The 16,990-nt window shown below is 45.0% G+C and overlaps 1 protein-coding gene across 1 annotated transcript in view; it reads left to right on the forward strand.

The window, feature by feature from the left end:
* Positions 1–15,785, forward strand: part of NAGLU (N-acetyl-alpha-glucosaminidase) — a 101,842-nt gene extending 86,057 nt beyond the window's left edge. The window contains exon 6 of the mRNA XM_069237709.1: positions 6,722–15,785. Within this exon, the coding sequence (XP_069093810.1) occupies positions 6,722–7,935 (1,214 nt within the window). The 3' untranslated portion in view covers positions 7,936–15,785. The remainder of the gene's footprint in view (positions 1–6,721) is intronic.
* The last annotated feature ends 1,205 nt before the right edge of the window (positions 15,786–16,990 follow it).

Here is a 16,990-nt window from a genome sequence, read left to right on the forward strand (position 1 = left end):
TCGTAGCCTCTGACAGTGAGAACCGTGTTGAGGTTGCTAGTGTGATGGCATTAAGTATACCAATCGTACCACATTGTACACATGACCACTACGAGGGTGGATAATGACAATAATCACAGAAGAGGGGGAAAATAGATGATTTAGTGGTTGTTACAAATTCAGTTCAACCATGGTGGCCAACAACAGTTGTGAGGAAGGGCAGACCATTCAAATCATCACTGCGTTCTGTGACCATAAATGAGTACATCACACACAGGATGGTGTCCACACTTGAAAAAAGTAAAAATAAGAAGTCACTGACCACAGAGAAAGCTGTACAACAAAAATAATCTAGAGCTAAAGAGTATATTTCTGGGACCAAAAGCATTCCAACATAAGTCATAGAGAAGTCTATCGTAAGACAGACAAGGTAATAAACCACGTTATGCTTGTATAAACAGGATGGCACAAAATCATACTCCATGTAAAAACTAACACAAGACATATGGAATTTGGTGACAGGAAACAACATCACAATCACAGCAGTCCACCTAGTGAGACAATAACGTGGAAGCACACAGATTAAGCAGAGAAACCGGCTTCCCACCAGTAGGACCTCGATCATGAAATAACAAAATATTTACAATTTGGGAAACACCATTAACATACCTGTTTGCAACATCAGAAAACACAACATGTAAAGCTATCGTCTCCATGTTTCAGCACACATTCTCTCAGGGCAATAGACTAAAACTGAATAGATCAGTGAGGTTTGCCTGCACTTTTCCCCCAATACCAATACTACCAGCAGCAAGGGCAAAGCAACAAAGAATTAAAAGATTCTAAGAGCGCCAATGTGGGCAAAACAACCCTGGTATTCACATCTAATGATGGACTAAAGGACAAGTGAAACGATTGTGAAACCTCAGAGACCTGCGCACAATGCAAGGAGGTGGGGTAGAGGGGCCACCCTGAGCCAAGGCAGATCTTACTAGCGGCATAGCTCCTAAAGACATAAAATTAGTTCACCAAATAAGTGCTTAGCAGTCGTTATAACGTCGTTACAAAGGTTAGATGACTATCCACAATCAAATGTTATGCTGAAAAATTTCTGAGGTTTCTCAAAAGGAACTATCAGAATGGAGAAACTGATAACCTGACCAATAAGGCCAGCATTTTCAAATACCTAATGCACTTGCTAGATTGTAAATGTTCATCCATATCACTGAGAATACATCTGTCGACTGTTGTGGCATACACAGAGTTGGGATGCCACATAAATGTTGAAGCTACCAGCTGTAAAAGATTCCTAGAAGAGACTGGGAAAATCTACCCCCAAAAATGAATCCACCACCAGTGAGGAGCCTAAACCCAGATCTAACCAAACTGCTACAACGCCCTTTTGAGCTGCCACACAAGGCCACCTTTAAACTTTTAAAGGTAAAGACATTCTTTCTAATAGAAATCACATCCCTGTGCACTGTAAGTGAACTACAAGCACTTATTATACAAGAACTTACTACAGTGCTAACAACAACTAACCCAAAATTCATCTCTAAGATGGTTTTAAATTTCCATGTGAATCAAAAGTATTCAACTGCCAAAGGCACCAGCATTAAGACCTCTACATACATTAGATGTCAAGTTGTGGGGCACACCAGAAAGACTGACTAGTTCATTGTGGTTCATTCACCACAATCGAAAGACCAGCAGCATCAAAAACCTCTATAAATTGTGCATAGAATGCTGACGTGTCATAGAATGGCAGTGAAAATACTGGAATTGAATCTAAGACTCAAACAACTGGTCACTGCACCCACCCACTCAGCAGGACACACGCTTGATGCAATTTTCACCTCAAGCCAACACAGCCTACACCCACACCACCAAACTCCACTGGACTGACCACCACTGCGTCCACTTCTCCTTCACCAAACCCCCCACACACCACCGTCAACACACCACACCCAACTGCATGTGGGACAAGATCCCCACAGAACGCCTGAACTTCCAACTGGCTCACAACCTCCCCCCCCCCCCACACCAACGACCCCAATGCAGGAGCACACAACCTATTTAAATGGATCACTACCTGCGCAGACACACTAGCCCCCCTCAGAAAACACATCACCACCCGCAACATCAAGAACGCCCCATGGTTCACCCCCGAACTCCAAGACTCCAGGCGCAAATGCCGTCAAGCGGAGAAAATATGGCGACAAGAGCCCTCTACAACCAACTTCTCCACCCTCAAAACTACCATTCGCACCCATCACCAACTCATACGCACCACCAAAAGAGATCACTACAAGACACGCCTTGACAACAACTCCCAAAACAGCAAAGAACTCTTCACCATCATTAAAGAGCTAGCCAAACCCAAAGCCAGCAACATAGACCCCCCACACACACAGCCCCTATGTGACGCCCTCTCCAACCACTTCCACCACAAAATCCTGGACATCCACAACAGCTTCATACCACACACACCCACCACACATACCCCTCACTCACTCAACTCAACCCCTACTCATGACCCCCCCACCACACTCACCACCTGGGCCCCCACCACACACGAAGAAACCGAAAAAACCATGAACTCCATCCATTCCGGATTCCCCTCCGACCCCTGTCCTCATCGCATCTACAACAAAGCCAGCCCAACCATCACCCCCATAGTCCGTGACATAATCAACTCCTCTTTCGACTCTGCCACCTACCCAGACCACTGGAAGCACGCAGAAATCACCGCTCTCTTAAAAAAAAACAAAGCCGACCCGGAGGTCTGCTCAAACTATCGCCCCATCTCCCTCCTCCCTTTCCCCGCCAAGGTTGCTGAGAAATTAGTCAACGCCCGCCTATCCCACTTTCTCGAAGAAAACAACACTCTTGACCCCTCACAATCCGGGTTCCACAAGAACCACAGCACGGAAACCGCCCTCATCGCATGCACTGATGACATCAGGACCAAAATCGACAAAGGCGAGACCGTCGCACTCATCCTCCTAGACCTCTCCGCAGCCTTTGGCACTGTCTGCCACCACACACTCCGCACACACCTCTACAACACAGGAATTTGCCACAAAGCCTTAGACAGGCTCACCTCCTTCCTTACCAACCGGACCCAAAGAGTCCACCTTCCACCTTTCCATTCCACCGCTACCAAGATCATATGCGGAGTCCCCCAAGGGTCCTCCCTCAGCCCCACACTCTTTAACATTTACATGATCCCCCTAGCCAACATCCTCCGACCACACGGAATCACCATCCTCTCCTACGCAGACGACACCCAACTCATCCTCACCCGCAACCCCACCACCGCCAAAACCAACCTACACGCTGCCCTCCTCGACACCACCAACTGGATGACAACTAACCACCTCAAGCTTAACTCCAACAAAACCGAGATCATCATCTTCGGCCCCAACAAACCATTTGGGATGACTCCTGGTGGCCCACCGCCCTAGGCCCGCACCCACCCCTGCAAACCACGCATGCAACCTCGGCATCATCCATGACCCCTCCCTCTCCATGACACAGCAAATCAATGCACTAACCTCCTCCTGCTTCCACACACTCCGCACTCTAAAAAAAAATCCTTCAAATGGATTCCCCCAGAGACCAGGAAGACAGTCACCCATGCACTCATCAGCAGCAGACTAGACTACGGTAAAGCCCTCTACGCCGGCACCACACTCAAACTCAAACGCAAACTCCAGAGAATCCAGAACACAGCCGCACGCCTCGTCCTTGGCCTCCCCCGCCACAAACGAATCTCACCACACCTCAAATCCCTTCACTGGCTCCCCATAGACAAGAGAATCACTTTCAAGATCCTCATCCACGCACACAAATCCCTCCACAACACCGGCCCGACCTACCTCAACAAAAGAGTGAACTTCCACACTCCCACCTGCAACCTCTGATCAGCCGACCTCGCACTAGCTACAGTCCCCCGCATCCAACGAACCACCACAGGAGGCAGGGCCTTCTCTTACCTCGCCCCCACAACCTGGAACTCCCTCCCCACCAACCTCCCAAAACCAAAGACCTCCTACTCTTCAGAAAAAACCTCAAGACATGCTTGTTCGAACAGTAACCCCCCCCCCCCCCTCACCCTGCCACAAGCGCCTTGAGACCCTCACGGGTGAGTAGCGCACTCTATAAACATTTTTGATTGATTGATTAAGTGTGCAGGGCAGCTAGGAAAATGGAGACAACCCTAGTTCACATGAGAAATGCCTCTCTTAAGGACATCTACCCAGCAGCAAAGAGGTTACCGCATTCAGTTTTACCAAACAATTCTGTTAAGATATTTAGGCAAGGAGAGGAGCACAGGTGGAACAGTCATTGTTAGGGTTTATTGGGCACTGCTCATCCTTAACCAATCAAGACAAAGCATGTCAATCTGTAGGCAGTTTGCGTTGTATAAGAAACTACTTACTTTGCTGTTTGAGAATGTTGTAAATTCACATGCAGGCCTCCCACCTGCCTCATAAAGCGGGGGCAGTGGTCAACAACACAATCCACAGCTCAGGAAAAATAATCTGAAAAAGAAGGTGAGGCACCAGAGCAGTGTGGGCTCATCATAAACTGCCCATGGATGACACCCAAAGAAAAAACTTTTACTTGCTCAAAATGTTTTCAGACCCAACCACGAGATGGCAAAATAATGCAAGGGATGTGAATCTAGAAGCATCTCAAACTGTATGATTATTGTTACAGGTAAGCAACTAGTTTTCCCTCTCACTTGTGCCCCCTAAGGCCAGGGCCGGCTTTAGGGCAGTGCATGCGGCACGGCCGCCCGGGGCGCAGACCTGGAAGGGGGGCACTGACCTCAGCAGCAGCACTGTGTTCAGTAATACCTTACTATTTAAAAGCGCCTTCTTTTGAGTTCCTTGTTCATCCAGCTTTCAAGCCCAATAAGAATGTCAGGCTAACTCTTTTGATTAATGTTCCTGCTAGAGAAAGAGAGATCAGAAATTTTTCTGGTGGTAGTTTTGACTTGCCATAAATTAGCGCAGAGAGTTTGTATGCCTGCTGCAAAGAACAGATCTGTATTTTATGTGGATAGTTGAGTGAATTAGTTAAGCTAGCCGTTACCCGTGCTTAAAAAAGAAATGAGATGTATATGATAGAGGGGCTATGGAGAGATGAGGGTCACTATTGCTTGGGGATAGTGAGGGATTCCAAGGAGGAAGTCATTGGGAGGGGCGGGGGGGTCAAAAAAGATTGTCGCACCAGGCACCACCAATGGTAAAGCCGGACCTGTGTAAGGCATACCTAGAACAGTATTTCTGGATTTCTCTGTCACAGACATATTATTCAACATAAGGCACAAAGTACAATGGCCAAGTTACAACGTTCCTATGATGTAATGGCAGTCGTAAAGGATGGTAAGATGGAATTCCTCAAGAGACTGAGGACTAAACTGAGATCAAAAAATAAGTAAAGATCTGACACTGGGCCTTACAGGGACTTTAAAAGCTTATCTCTTTGGTGAAGGTCCTGAAGAAATATGTGTTATGGACCTAATAAAGATGGACATGGTGCAGCATGACATACAGCAGAACACACAGATGTAGAGGATGAGGGTCCTGTATGATTTAAATCATATAAGATCATGCTTAGTGGGATACAGAATCTACAGGCCCTATACAAATCTGGGCCTGAATCACAAACTGCACTTTTGAGTAAGTTTACTACTTTTCAGTGTTCACAAACAGCACTTCTTAGTAACTTTCACTCTTTTAGTAACTATAGTACTGCACACTGACATATTGCAAAACCCTCCAATAGAAAATAATGGCAATAGGAACTTAAAATAAAACCCCAAAGAAATAATTTGAAATTACATTATTTTGTGTAGTTAAAAATATAAATACATATAAATTAATGTTAAAAATATATAAATAGTACTTATGTGTTATTTATTTATAAAAATGTAATAATTGTGGTTGTTAAATATTTTATGATAGCCATAACCTTGACGTGGTCTTTGTAGATTGTGGAAGCCTCAGATTCTGCAGAAGATTAATAAATCCTGTGATTCTTAAATTCTGTGATGGAGCCTTGACTCTATTGTAGTCCTCCACTCAGATGGGGGTATACTGTCACAGCTCTTTCCTTCTATCACTCTTTTTTCATGTACTCTCTTCATTTCTCTCACACTTTTCTCTCCCCCTTTCATTTTTTTTTTCTATCTCCCCTACTCTCCATCTCGCTTTTCAAATTATTTTTTCACTGTCTTCCCCACTATGATTTATAGTTTTTGAGCAGCCACTCGACGCCAAAATGTACACATTATACAAGTCTGTAGCAAGTCAATCTAAAGTTAAAACCGGACATTCTCGCCTCCCGAAAAGGCATGAAAACTCACCTTATTAGGCTTCCCTTCCTTGAATAATCCCACCGCTGAATTTATCCTGAATATCCAGACGGTTCTTTTGTAATGTTACTTATTACCGACTTTGTTAGAGAAGCCCTCTATAGCCCTCTGGTTAGGTCCGTGCTATGAAAATGTTAAGTGAAAAATAATAATGAATTATAATCTACCAGTCTATCTTATTTGTTTCAATTTTTATTACCCAAAGCAAACACCTCAGAGCCGTCATGTTTTTTTCTTATGTTGTTCCATTGATTAGGTCTCTTGTCTCCTTATCTGCAGTGTATGCCGGTTGTTATGTTCTAGTGTCATTAGCTACTTCTTTGATGCATGATCCATATGTTTATTTCTCTATAGTTGATCCTAATGCCATCTGGATGATGCAAGGCTGGCTGTTCATCAGTGACTCAGGCTTCTGGAAACCAGCACAGATCCGAGCTCTGCTACATGGAGCACCCATCGGACGGATCCTTGTTCTCGATCTGTTTGCAGAAACAATGCCAGTTTACCTCAATACAGAATCTTTTTATGGGCAGCCCTTCATATGGTGCATGTTGCACAACTTTGGTGGCAACCACGGCCTGTTTGGCAGTGTGGAGAAAATCAACAGAGGGCCATTTGATGCTAAGCACTTCCCTAACTCCACCATGGTGGGCACTGGGCTAACCCCAGAAGGAATTAACCAGAACGATATGATTTATGAGTTGATGAATGAGATGGGATGGCGCCAAGAGCCGGTCAACCTCTCTAAATGGGTAGATGGCTATGTGCAGCGACGTTATGGCAGCAACAATACAAATGCCCGCTTGGCCTGGCAACTCCTCCTAAGGAGCGTTTTCAACTGCACTTTGTTGTTGAAAAACCACAACCATAGTCCTTTGGTCCACCGTCCCTCTCTGAAAATGAAAACAGATGTGTGGTACAACCAGAGTGATGTCTATGAGGCCTGGCGCCTGTTGCTGAATGTGTCCAGCGTGCTCGCTGCAAATGATGCCTTTCTATACGACATGGTTGATGTCACAAGGCAAGCTGTTCAGCAGCTGGTCACAAACTATTACCTGGAAATAAAGCAAGCATATCAGAGCCATTCCCTCTCCGATTTGATGACTACAGGTGGTGTTTTGGTGTATGACCTCATCCCTGAACTGGATATTCTGCTCTCAAGTGAACAACACTTCCTACTTGGCCGATGGCTTTCAGATGCTCAATCCTTAGCTACTAGCGAGCAGGAAGCAGCACAATACGACCTGAATGCCCGAAACCAATTGACTCTCTGGGGCCCAACAGGAAACATTTTGGACTATGCCAACAAACAATATGGTGGGCTGATCATGGACTATTATGGGATGCGCTGGGGCTTATTTGTTTCCACTCTAGTGGAATGCCTCAATACGGGGACACCATTCCACCAGGATGAGTTTAACCAAGCTGTCTTTCTAGTGGAGAAGGGGTTTATTTTTAACAAGAAGAAATATCCCTCCATCCCTACTGGGAACACACTTGAGATAGTTAAGAAGATATATCTGAAATACTATCCGCACCAACATGAAAAACACAAGCTGAAAATGTAGATGTTAATATTGGACAGACCCAGCCCTGTCAATGCACTTGTGAAGAAATATGTATATAGTGACAATTGTATGGTAAACAGCTTATAAAAAGGAGTTTGTTTTGTGGTGGCAGGAGTTATTGATTTACTTTCACTCAGGTCTTTAGAATTGGGTTTCTGTTTAAAAATTATAGACTGAGAGGTCTATTTTTAGTCTATTTTACCAGTGACAGCAGTCCATATTGCCAAAGATCTCATCTTGATTGGCTCCAAGTTGGACATATGAGATTACATTGGGCCCGTAGGGTGGGAGTAAAAAGCTTCCCTTGATCTTTAATGGCAGGTTATCTTAAGGGACAATTTGAGGAAGAATTTCAATCTGTGGTATAGTTGGATTTTTTAATTGCAGGCTTGTCATCCCAGGGCACCAAAGTCTTAAAGGATGCTTCTCTTTCAGATGCCGTTGACAAAAAGGTGGACTTAGCTTTTAAATATTCTTAGCATGCTTCTAACTTTGCATGCCTCCATTTTCTACCACATAGATGCTGCACCATCAAAGTGGTGGAATCTATCGTCATAGAGCTGCAGTATCCTAGCTTGTGTGACATCTCAGATATGCCAGTCCCTGCAGTTGTGTTTGATTCCATGAAAGTGGGAACAGGGCTTCCCTCTAGTTCCCTCTCCCCTAATTCTGCCAAAAGATACAAGCAGAAAGGCATATGTTGCAACTCTGAGAAAGAATTCATCACAAAGCCTGTGAGTTCCAGCAGAAATTAGCAGTTCTTCTAGTTGGAGGGAATTAGTGGTGGTCCAGCGTGCCCTGTTACATTTTCTCTCTTCTCCAGGGTCATTCTGTTCCTATCTAGAGAGCATATATGGAAGACTAAGTATGAACTAGCGGAGGGTATTGGGATTTGTGTCCTGAAATCAGCAGCCCTGTCTCATGGTCCAAGTCTCTGAGAAGAACCCAGTCTCCTCTTTCTGACAGCAGTTTATCCTCTGGGGAGGCAAAATGGGCCTGTAGATTAATTGACCTGGATCTTTCCTTCATCAGCAGATCTTGCCTGAGCCCCAGTCATCTATGGTTTGATCTGTATGCATTAGTTGAGAATACTCCCCTGTGTTTGCGCTATTCATCCTACATCAGGGGAATGGGTTATTAATGCTTTGGTTCTTCCTTAGACTTAGGTCTACTGTGTTCATTTTCCCAATTCCTTTTCATACTAAGAGTTAACAAGATTCAGAACAACTGTGTTGCGATTCTGATAACACTTTGATGCTGGCCTTGTCATTTTAAATGTAGGAAGTAGGCTCTGTATGTACTATTTCAAAGTGAGAAATAGCATGCACAGAGTCCAAGGGTTCCCCTTAGAGGTAAGATAGTGGCAAAAAGAGATAATTCTAATGCTCTATTTTGTGGTAGTGTGGTCGAGCAGTAGGCTTATCAGAGGGTAGTGTTAAGCATTTATTGTACACACACAGGCAATAAATGAGGAACACACACTCAAAGAAAATTCCAGGCCAATAGGTTTTTGTATAGAAAAATATATTTTCTTAGTTTATTTTAAGAACCACAGGTTCCAGATTTACAATCAATACTTCAAATGAAAGGTACTTCACTTAGGTATCATAGGAACTTTGAATCAGCAAAATAGCATGTACAGTTTTGGCAAAAATGGCAATAAGCTATTTTAAAGCTAGACAGTGCAATTTTCAACAGTTCCTGGGGGAGGTAAGTATTTGTTAGTTTTGGAGGTAAGTAAACCACCTACAGGGTTCAAAGTTGGGTCCAAGGTAGCCCATCATTGGGGGTTCAGGGCAACCCCAAAGTTACCACACCAGCAGCTCAGGGCCGGTCAGATGCAGAGGTCAAAGTGGTGCCCAAAACGCATAGGCTTCAATGGAGAAGGGGTGCCCCGGTTCCAGTCTGCCAGCAGGTAGGTACCCGTGTCTTCGGAGAGCAGACTAGGGGGGTTTTGTAGGGCACCGGGGGGGGACACAAGTCAGCACAAAAAGTACACCCTCAGCGGCACGGGGCAGCCTGGTGCGGAATGCAAACAGGCGTCTGGTTTGTAATAGAGTTCAATGGGAGACCTAGGGGTCTCATCAGCGAAGCATGCAGGCAAGGGGGGGGGCGCTCCTCGGGGTAGCCACCACCTGGGCAAGGGAGAGGGCCACCTGGGGGGCGCTTCTGCACTGGAGGTCGGATCCTTCAGGTCCTGGGGGCTGCGGGTGCAGTGTCTTTACCAGGCGTCGGGTTCTTGGAAGCAGGCAGTCGCGGGCAGGGGAGCCTCCGGATTCCCTTTGCAGGCGTCGCTGGGGGGCCCAAGGGGGTCAACTCTGGCTACTCACAGGGTTCGCAGTCGCCGGGGAGTCCTCCCTGTAGTGTTGTTTCTCTGCAGGTCGAGCTGGGGGCGACGGGTGCAGAGTGGAAAGTCTCACGCTTCCGGCGGGAAACGTAGAGTCCTTTTAAAGTTGTTTCTTTGTTGCAAGTTTTGATTTCTTTGGAACAGGGCCGCTGTCCTCTGGAGTTCTTGGTCCTTTTAGATGCAGGGTAGTCCTCTGAGGCTTCAGAGGTCGCTGGACCCTGGGGAATGCGTCGCTGTTGCAGTTTTTCTTGCAGTGGGGAGACAGGCCGGTAGAGCTGGGGCCAAAGCAGTTGGTGTCTCCGTCTTGTCCTTCTTCGTCTTAGGTTGCAGGAATCTATTTTGCTTGGTTCTGGTGGCCCCTAAATACTCAATTTAGGGGTGTGTTTAGGTCTGGGAGGGCAGTAGCCAATGGCTACTGTCCTTGAGGGTGGTTACACCCTCTTTGTGCCTCCTCCCTGAGGGGAGGGGGCACATCCCTATTCCTATTGGGGGAATCCTCCAAAATCAAGATGGAGGATTTCTAAAGGCTGGGGTCACCTCAGCTCAGGACACCTTAGGGGCTGTCCTGACTGGTGGGTGACTCCTCCTTGTTTTTCTCATTATCTCCCCTGGACTTGCCACCAAACATGGGGGCTGTGTCCAGGGGGCGGGCATCTCCACTAGCTAGATTGCCCTGGGCCATTGTAACACGAAGCCTGAGCCTTTGAGGCTCAGTGCTAGGTGTTACAGTTCCTGCAGGGGGGAGGGGTGAAGAACCTCCACCCAGAGCAGGCTTTCTGTCCTCAGAGAGCACAAAGGCCCTCACCACATGGGGTCAGAAACTCGTCTCTCAGCAGCAGGCTGGCACAGACCAGTCAGTCCTGCACTGAACAATTGGGTAAAATACAGGGGGTATCTCTAAAATGCCCTCTGTGTGCTTTTGTTTATAAATCCAACACTGGCATCAGTGTGGGTTTATTATTCTGAGAAGTTTGATAACAAACTTCCCAGTATTCAGTGTACCCATTATGGAGCTGTGGAGTTCGTTTTTGACAGACTCCCAGACCATATACTCTTATGGCTACTCTGCACTTACAATGTCTAAGGTTTTGCTTAGACAATGTAGGGGCATACTGCTCATGCACCTATGCCCTCACCTGTGGTATAGTGCACCCTGCCTTGGGGCTGTAAGGCCTGCTAGAGGGGTGACTTACCTATGCCACAGGCAGTATGAGGTAGGCATGGCACCCTGAGGGGAGTGCCATGTCGACTTAGTCATTTTCTCCCACCAGCACACACAAGCGGGCAAGCAGTGTGTCTGTGCTGCGTGAGGGGTCCCTAAGGTGGCATAAGACATGCTGCAGCCCTTAGAGACCTGCCCTGGCATCAGGGACCTTGGTACCAGGGGTACCAGTTACAAGGGACTTACCTGGGTGCCAGGGTTGTGCCAATTGTGGAGAAAATGGTACATTTTAGGTGAAAGAACACTGGTGCTGGGGCCTGGTTAGCAGGGTCCCAGCACACTTCTCAGTCAAGTCAGCATCAGTATCAGGCAAAAAGTGGGGGCTAACTGCAACAGGGAGCCATTTCCTTACACTGGCCTTGTCATTTTAATCCTTCAGATTTCTCCACATTGGCTGTTTGTACTTTTCAACATATTCCTCCTTCTCTAGGCCACTATGTTGACTCTGCCTGTGGATTTCAAGTTACATATGTTAGTCTTCAAGCTCAGGCTCCAAGCTACGTTTCCTCTTGAGGTTTACAGGTAGCGTCTTATCATCGTACTATGAAGTTCCATATTCTTTGAGAGGGTTTTCTCCTAGATCTGACAGTTGTAATGTTAAGTTGTTAGTAGACAGCTATTTGGGCTAGTAGGGACTTTGAGATTCAGTCAATATCTTTGCCTCGCAAAATATTTTTTTCTTTGTAGGGCAGTGGTGCTTTGGCCAGTTATACCATGTGTTAGAAATGGGGTCTCTAGTTGGCAGTCAGTTTACGCCCTGTCCAAGTAGGAACCCTCACTCTAGTCAGGGTAAGTGAGATACCCAGCTTAGATAACGCCTGCTTACCCTCTTGGTAGCTTGGCACGAACAGTCAGGTTTATCTCAGAAGCAATGTGTAAAACATTTGCACATAACATACAGTAATGTAGTAGAAAGACTACAGAAGGACACAACACCAGTTTTAGAAAAATAGCCAATATTTATCTGTGTAAAACTAGACCAAAACGCGAAAAATCTAACACACTGTAATAAAGGTATGCATTTTGCAAGAATGACTTAAAAATACAGTTCCTTGAAGTCTGGGGCTATCACTGCGTCGTGAACAACAAATCCAACAGTTCAGGCTGGCTGCAGCGTCACGGGCCAGCTACGGTGTCAAGAAGACCTGCAAACAGTAACTTGGAAATGTAGGGCGTTGTGATGTTCCCAATGAGATCCGAAGTATGCGAGTCACTGACCTCTGTCCTCGTGGCCGTTGCAGGGGCCGTCGGGCAGTTGAAGTCACACACGTTGCAGATCGAACTCCAAGCTGATTCACAAACAGACTGTCAGTCTGACCCAAACGTGGCTTCCACAGGCAGGCAGAGACACAAAATGGTTAAGCAAGAAAATGCCCACATTCTAAAAAAAAAAGTGGCATTTTCAAACAGACAATCTAAAAACCAACTCTACAGGTGCATTGAAGTGTGAGTTCAGAAACCCCAAACTCCAATCTCTATCCGCTCCCAATAGGAAACTGCACTTAAAATATATTTAAAGGCAATCCCCATGTTAACCTCTGAGAGAGATAGGCATTGCAATAGTGAAAACTGAATTTGGCACTATTTCTCTATCAGTACATGTAAAACACACCAGTATACGTCCTGCCTTTTAAATACACTGCACCCTGCCCTGGCAACTCATGTGGTTGGCTCAATGAGTGCTGCAGGCCCATTGGTAGCATTTGATTTACAGGCCCTGGGTGCCTCTAGTGTGCTTTACTAGGACTTACTAGTATATCAGATATGCCATTCAGGGATATGCCAATCGGGGATAAACCAATCACCTATACAATGTACACAGGGAGCTCTTGCACTTTAGCACTGATCTGCAGTGGTAAAGTGTGCAGAGACCATAAACCAGCAAAACTGATCTGAAAAAATAGGATGAAGAAGCAAAATGTTTGGGTATAACCCTACAAAAAGGGCCATTTCCAAAACAATGAGACTTTCCTTTGGTCTATTGTACCTTCCAGCAGGCCTCTATTGAATCATAGGATTCAGTGGGTTTAACGTTTCAGCAAAGTTTTGTTTGCAGTCGCTATCTGTTCAAGGTCACGTAGTGGAGAAATCTGTGCCTAGGTATGTACTGCTTTCTACGTAAAATTTCGTACAGATTCCATTGTACACAGGATTTGGCTTTACTAATATTTTTTTCTGCTTCTTTCTCATCTGAAGATTACTTCCATACTCTGGATGGTCACAGTACCGTTTCAGTGTATTTCGTTCATATGGTTCCCATCCGAAAAGTTGTTTTGTTTTGTATTACACAGCAGGGGTTAATCTGCAGGGACTGATCGAGGTTAGTTCCATTACGAGTATATTTAACTTATTTCTGTGCAATAAGGCGGAACCTCATACTGTTTGGACTTGGAGAAGGAAGACTAGGGCTTAGAGTAATGAAGATTGCTGGGAAATAACTGGTTGTAAACCATCAGCATACCATTCCAATGTTTATCCTCTATGTTTTCCCCATTTGTAATGAGAGCATGCTGCCTCGATTTGAATGTTCTAATGTGATAATGGCTCATCTGCCAGTGGCCATGCCCAATGTTATGTCACTGTTGTACTCTAGGAGAATAGGGGCCTGACTTGGAGTTTGGCAGACAGGTTACTCTGTCACAAACGTGATGGATATCCTGTCCTCTGTATTACAAGTTCCATAATATAAAATGTAATCATAATACGGCGGACTGGATATCTGTCACGTTTGTGACAGAGTAACCCCCGTGCCAAACTCTAAATCAGACCCTAAGGCCCATATTTATACTTTTTTAGCGCCGCATTTGCGCTGCTTTTTGATGCAAAAACGGCGCAAACGTACAAAATACAATTATATTTTGCACGTTTGCGCCGTTTTTGCGTAAAAGAATTACGCAAATGCAGCGCTAAAAAAGTATAAATATGGGCCTAAGTCTGTAACTACCAGTTCACCAGTCAATGTTGACTGTAATGCTATAATACCGGTGTAAAGGATACATTTAGGCCAAAAGGAGCCTGTAATAACTTAAATAAGAGGTTCTGTGACATCATGGAATTCTAATGTACAGCTACAACACTAACCCTAGCCGCAGAATATGCCAGCACCGACTGCCATGTTGCTGAAGGAAACATTTTTAATCCTTCCTTTTCCTCTGCTGTTACTGGCTGAGTTTGAGGCAGAGATGGTGCTTGTCTGCACTGTGACTATTTGTACAAGTAGCAATGCTCTGGGAAATCTTTTTTATACTTTCAAAGAGTTTGATCCGTTTGATGTTTGTCTTATGTCTGTTTTGTGCTGTTTTATTGCATTTTAGTTTTGGTATTGCATATCAGCTCCTTTGATTGATGTCCCTTCCACAAAGGTGTGGTCTCTCTCCCTGTCTCTTTAATGTGACATCACAGTGCAAGCGACATGACAGCATCATTATTTGACAGCCTTTGAGAAAGTGGCAAAAACATGGGATGTTGAACGAACACGGTCGCTGCAGGACATTCACTTATTGCTATGGTGGTGGGGGGTGGAATACTACAGGGACATTGAATGAGAGACATTCTTAAGATGCTTGTCAGTTTAATTTCGTGGCCCACGGACTTTGGGAATTGCCCAGAACGTGAGGATAGAGAAAAAGGCTTAAAAAAGAACCTCAAAAACTCGGGTCATATAAAACTCAGCAGTACTAAGAGGCCAATAAACATCACACGGAGGGCCACTAATGACAACCGTGAGCACCTATGCACCCGTCTACGATCAAGGAGAAGAAATCATGAGACAAAAGGAAGTATAAGAAAATGGTGCAGGTTTGCTTTCGGTAACAGTCTATCTGAAAAAGCTAATGTCAACTTATTGCCTGGTAGGAATGAAAACCTCGAGGTGTAAATTAATCGCAAATAATGTCGTTTTATAAATGGCACACAAAAAATCATGACGAACGGCTTATTTTTCAGAGATCGCACTTTAAAGATCAATCGGATGTATTTCCTGTGCGTTTCCTTTTAATTGTAAAATCGGATCGGATTCTTCCAGGGCGCGACAATCATTTTGCAGGCAGATTTCCAGATCTCCAGGTGATGGAGAAAATGCCCCAGGAAGCAAGACGGCACACTGGAGCTCCATCTTTTTCTTTTGTTTATTGAGGATGAACTTTCATGAAATACTTGACTTCAAAACTGATTGCATACTGCTGTAGATAATACAGGAATGGGTACGGGAGCCCATTGAAGAGGGCAAGCCATTAAATGTGAGCCATTGTGTTTAAATAAAATAAAACATGTAAAAACAAAGGTTCTTGATTGTGTTCACGTATGTGGCAGGCAAAGCTTTTATCTCCTGGTGGTAATGCCATGGTGCACCTGCCAGAAGATGAAGAGAGAGAGGAAGGGAGGGATGGATGGATGGATGGATGGATGGATGAACGGACCATTGTATTGCGACCCAGCGCCCCCAGTGTGCAAGTGGTGATAGTGACTGACCTACATTTTCTCCCTTTTATTTTATTCCAGTGAGTTGTTAAGACTAATCATGTAAAGGGGCATTGTAGGCTTATGGCTGACTCTAAAAACAAGATTAATTTTAGAGAAGCATGTGTTTTCTGACGCCAGCTTCTAGATGGCAAAATAATGCCTAGCACGTGAATGTAGAATAGTTCCAGGTTTTAAATCGGTTGTTACTGGTAATTAACTTGTTTATTTAATCTTAATTTAGAAGTTCCTATACAAATAATTGCCAAAGCGTTTACCAAATTTGGACCTTTTAAATTTTGTATGAACCCTAGTTTATTTTGGGGGGGGGGGGGGGGGCGGGACAGATGGGGTTCATTGAGCTCCAATTCAGATATTTCAAGTAGGTCACCATTGGTGTGGCAGGATCACCATAACATTGGAGCCCAAAGTGCATTAAAGGGTACGCCCCTCAGAACTTAAGGGTTAGTGGGTTAGACAGTAAGAAATCAGCAAAACACAGAAGTATTACTCGCTAAGATATTCTTTAGTCAGTACTTTACCTTTCAAAAGCAAAAGTACAGTAAGACTTTTAAGGTAAGGACAAGGTATTTAAAAGGTCCTCTAACTTTCAAGCTGCTGGTTACAGTTGGATTTCCCGTGTTCTGGTGCTGCCTGCTGATCTGGGGGTTATGGACTTCAGCAGCCAAGACAAAGCCAGACACTAGGACGTTAAATGCTGATATTTTGGGTCATGATTGATGGATTGCCACTCAGTCAATGGCTTCTGAATCAGTACAGCTCCTCTTCTCCTTATCCCTTAGGGCAGAGGGTGGAAACGAGGTTGTCCCCTGGTAGCTACTAGGGCTTCACCTGGTATCTCTGCTGCACAGAAGGTGTCGGGTGAGAAGCAGGATCACTAACCACACTTTATTCGTCAACTAAGCAACTGGGTCACAGGTGATACAGACATATGGTCATCAGCTTTTTTTCCTGCAATCTCCTTTTTTGTGGTTATAGGTGTGGTTATAGGTGTGGTGCGCCTGGAC

The sequence above is a fragment of the Pleurodeles waltl genome, chromosome 6 (genome assembly GCF_031143425.1).
Source record: "Pleurodeles waltl isolate 20211129_DDA chromosome 6, aPleWal1.hap1.20221129, whole genome shotgun sequence".
Classification (NCBI taxonomy): domain Eukaryota; kingdom Metazoa; phylum Chordata; class Amphibia; order Caudata; family Salamandridae; genus Pleurodeles; species Pleurodeles waltl.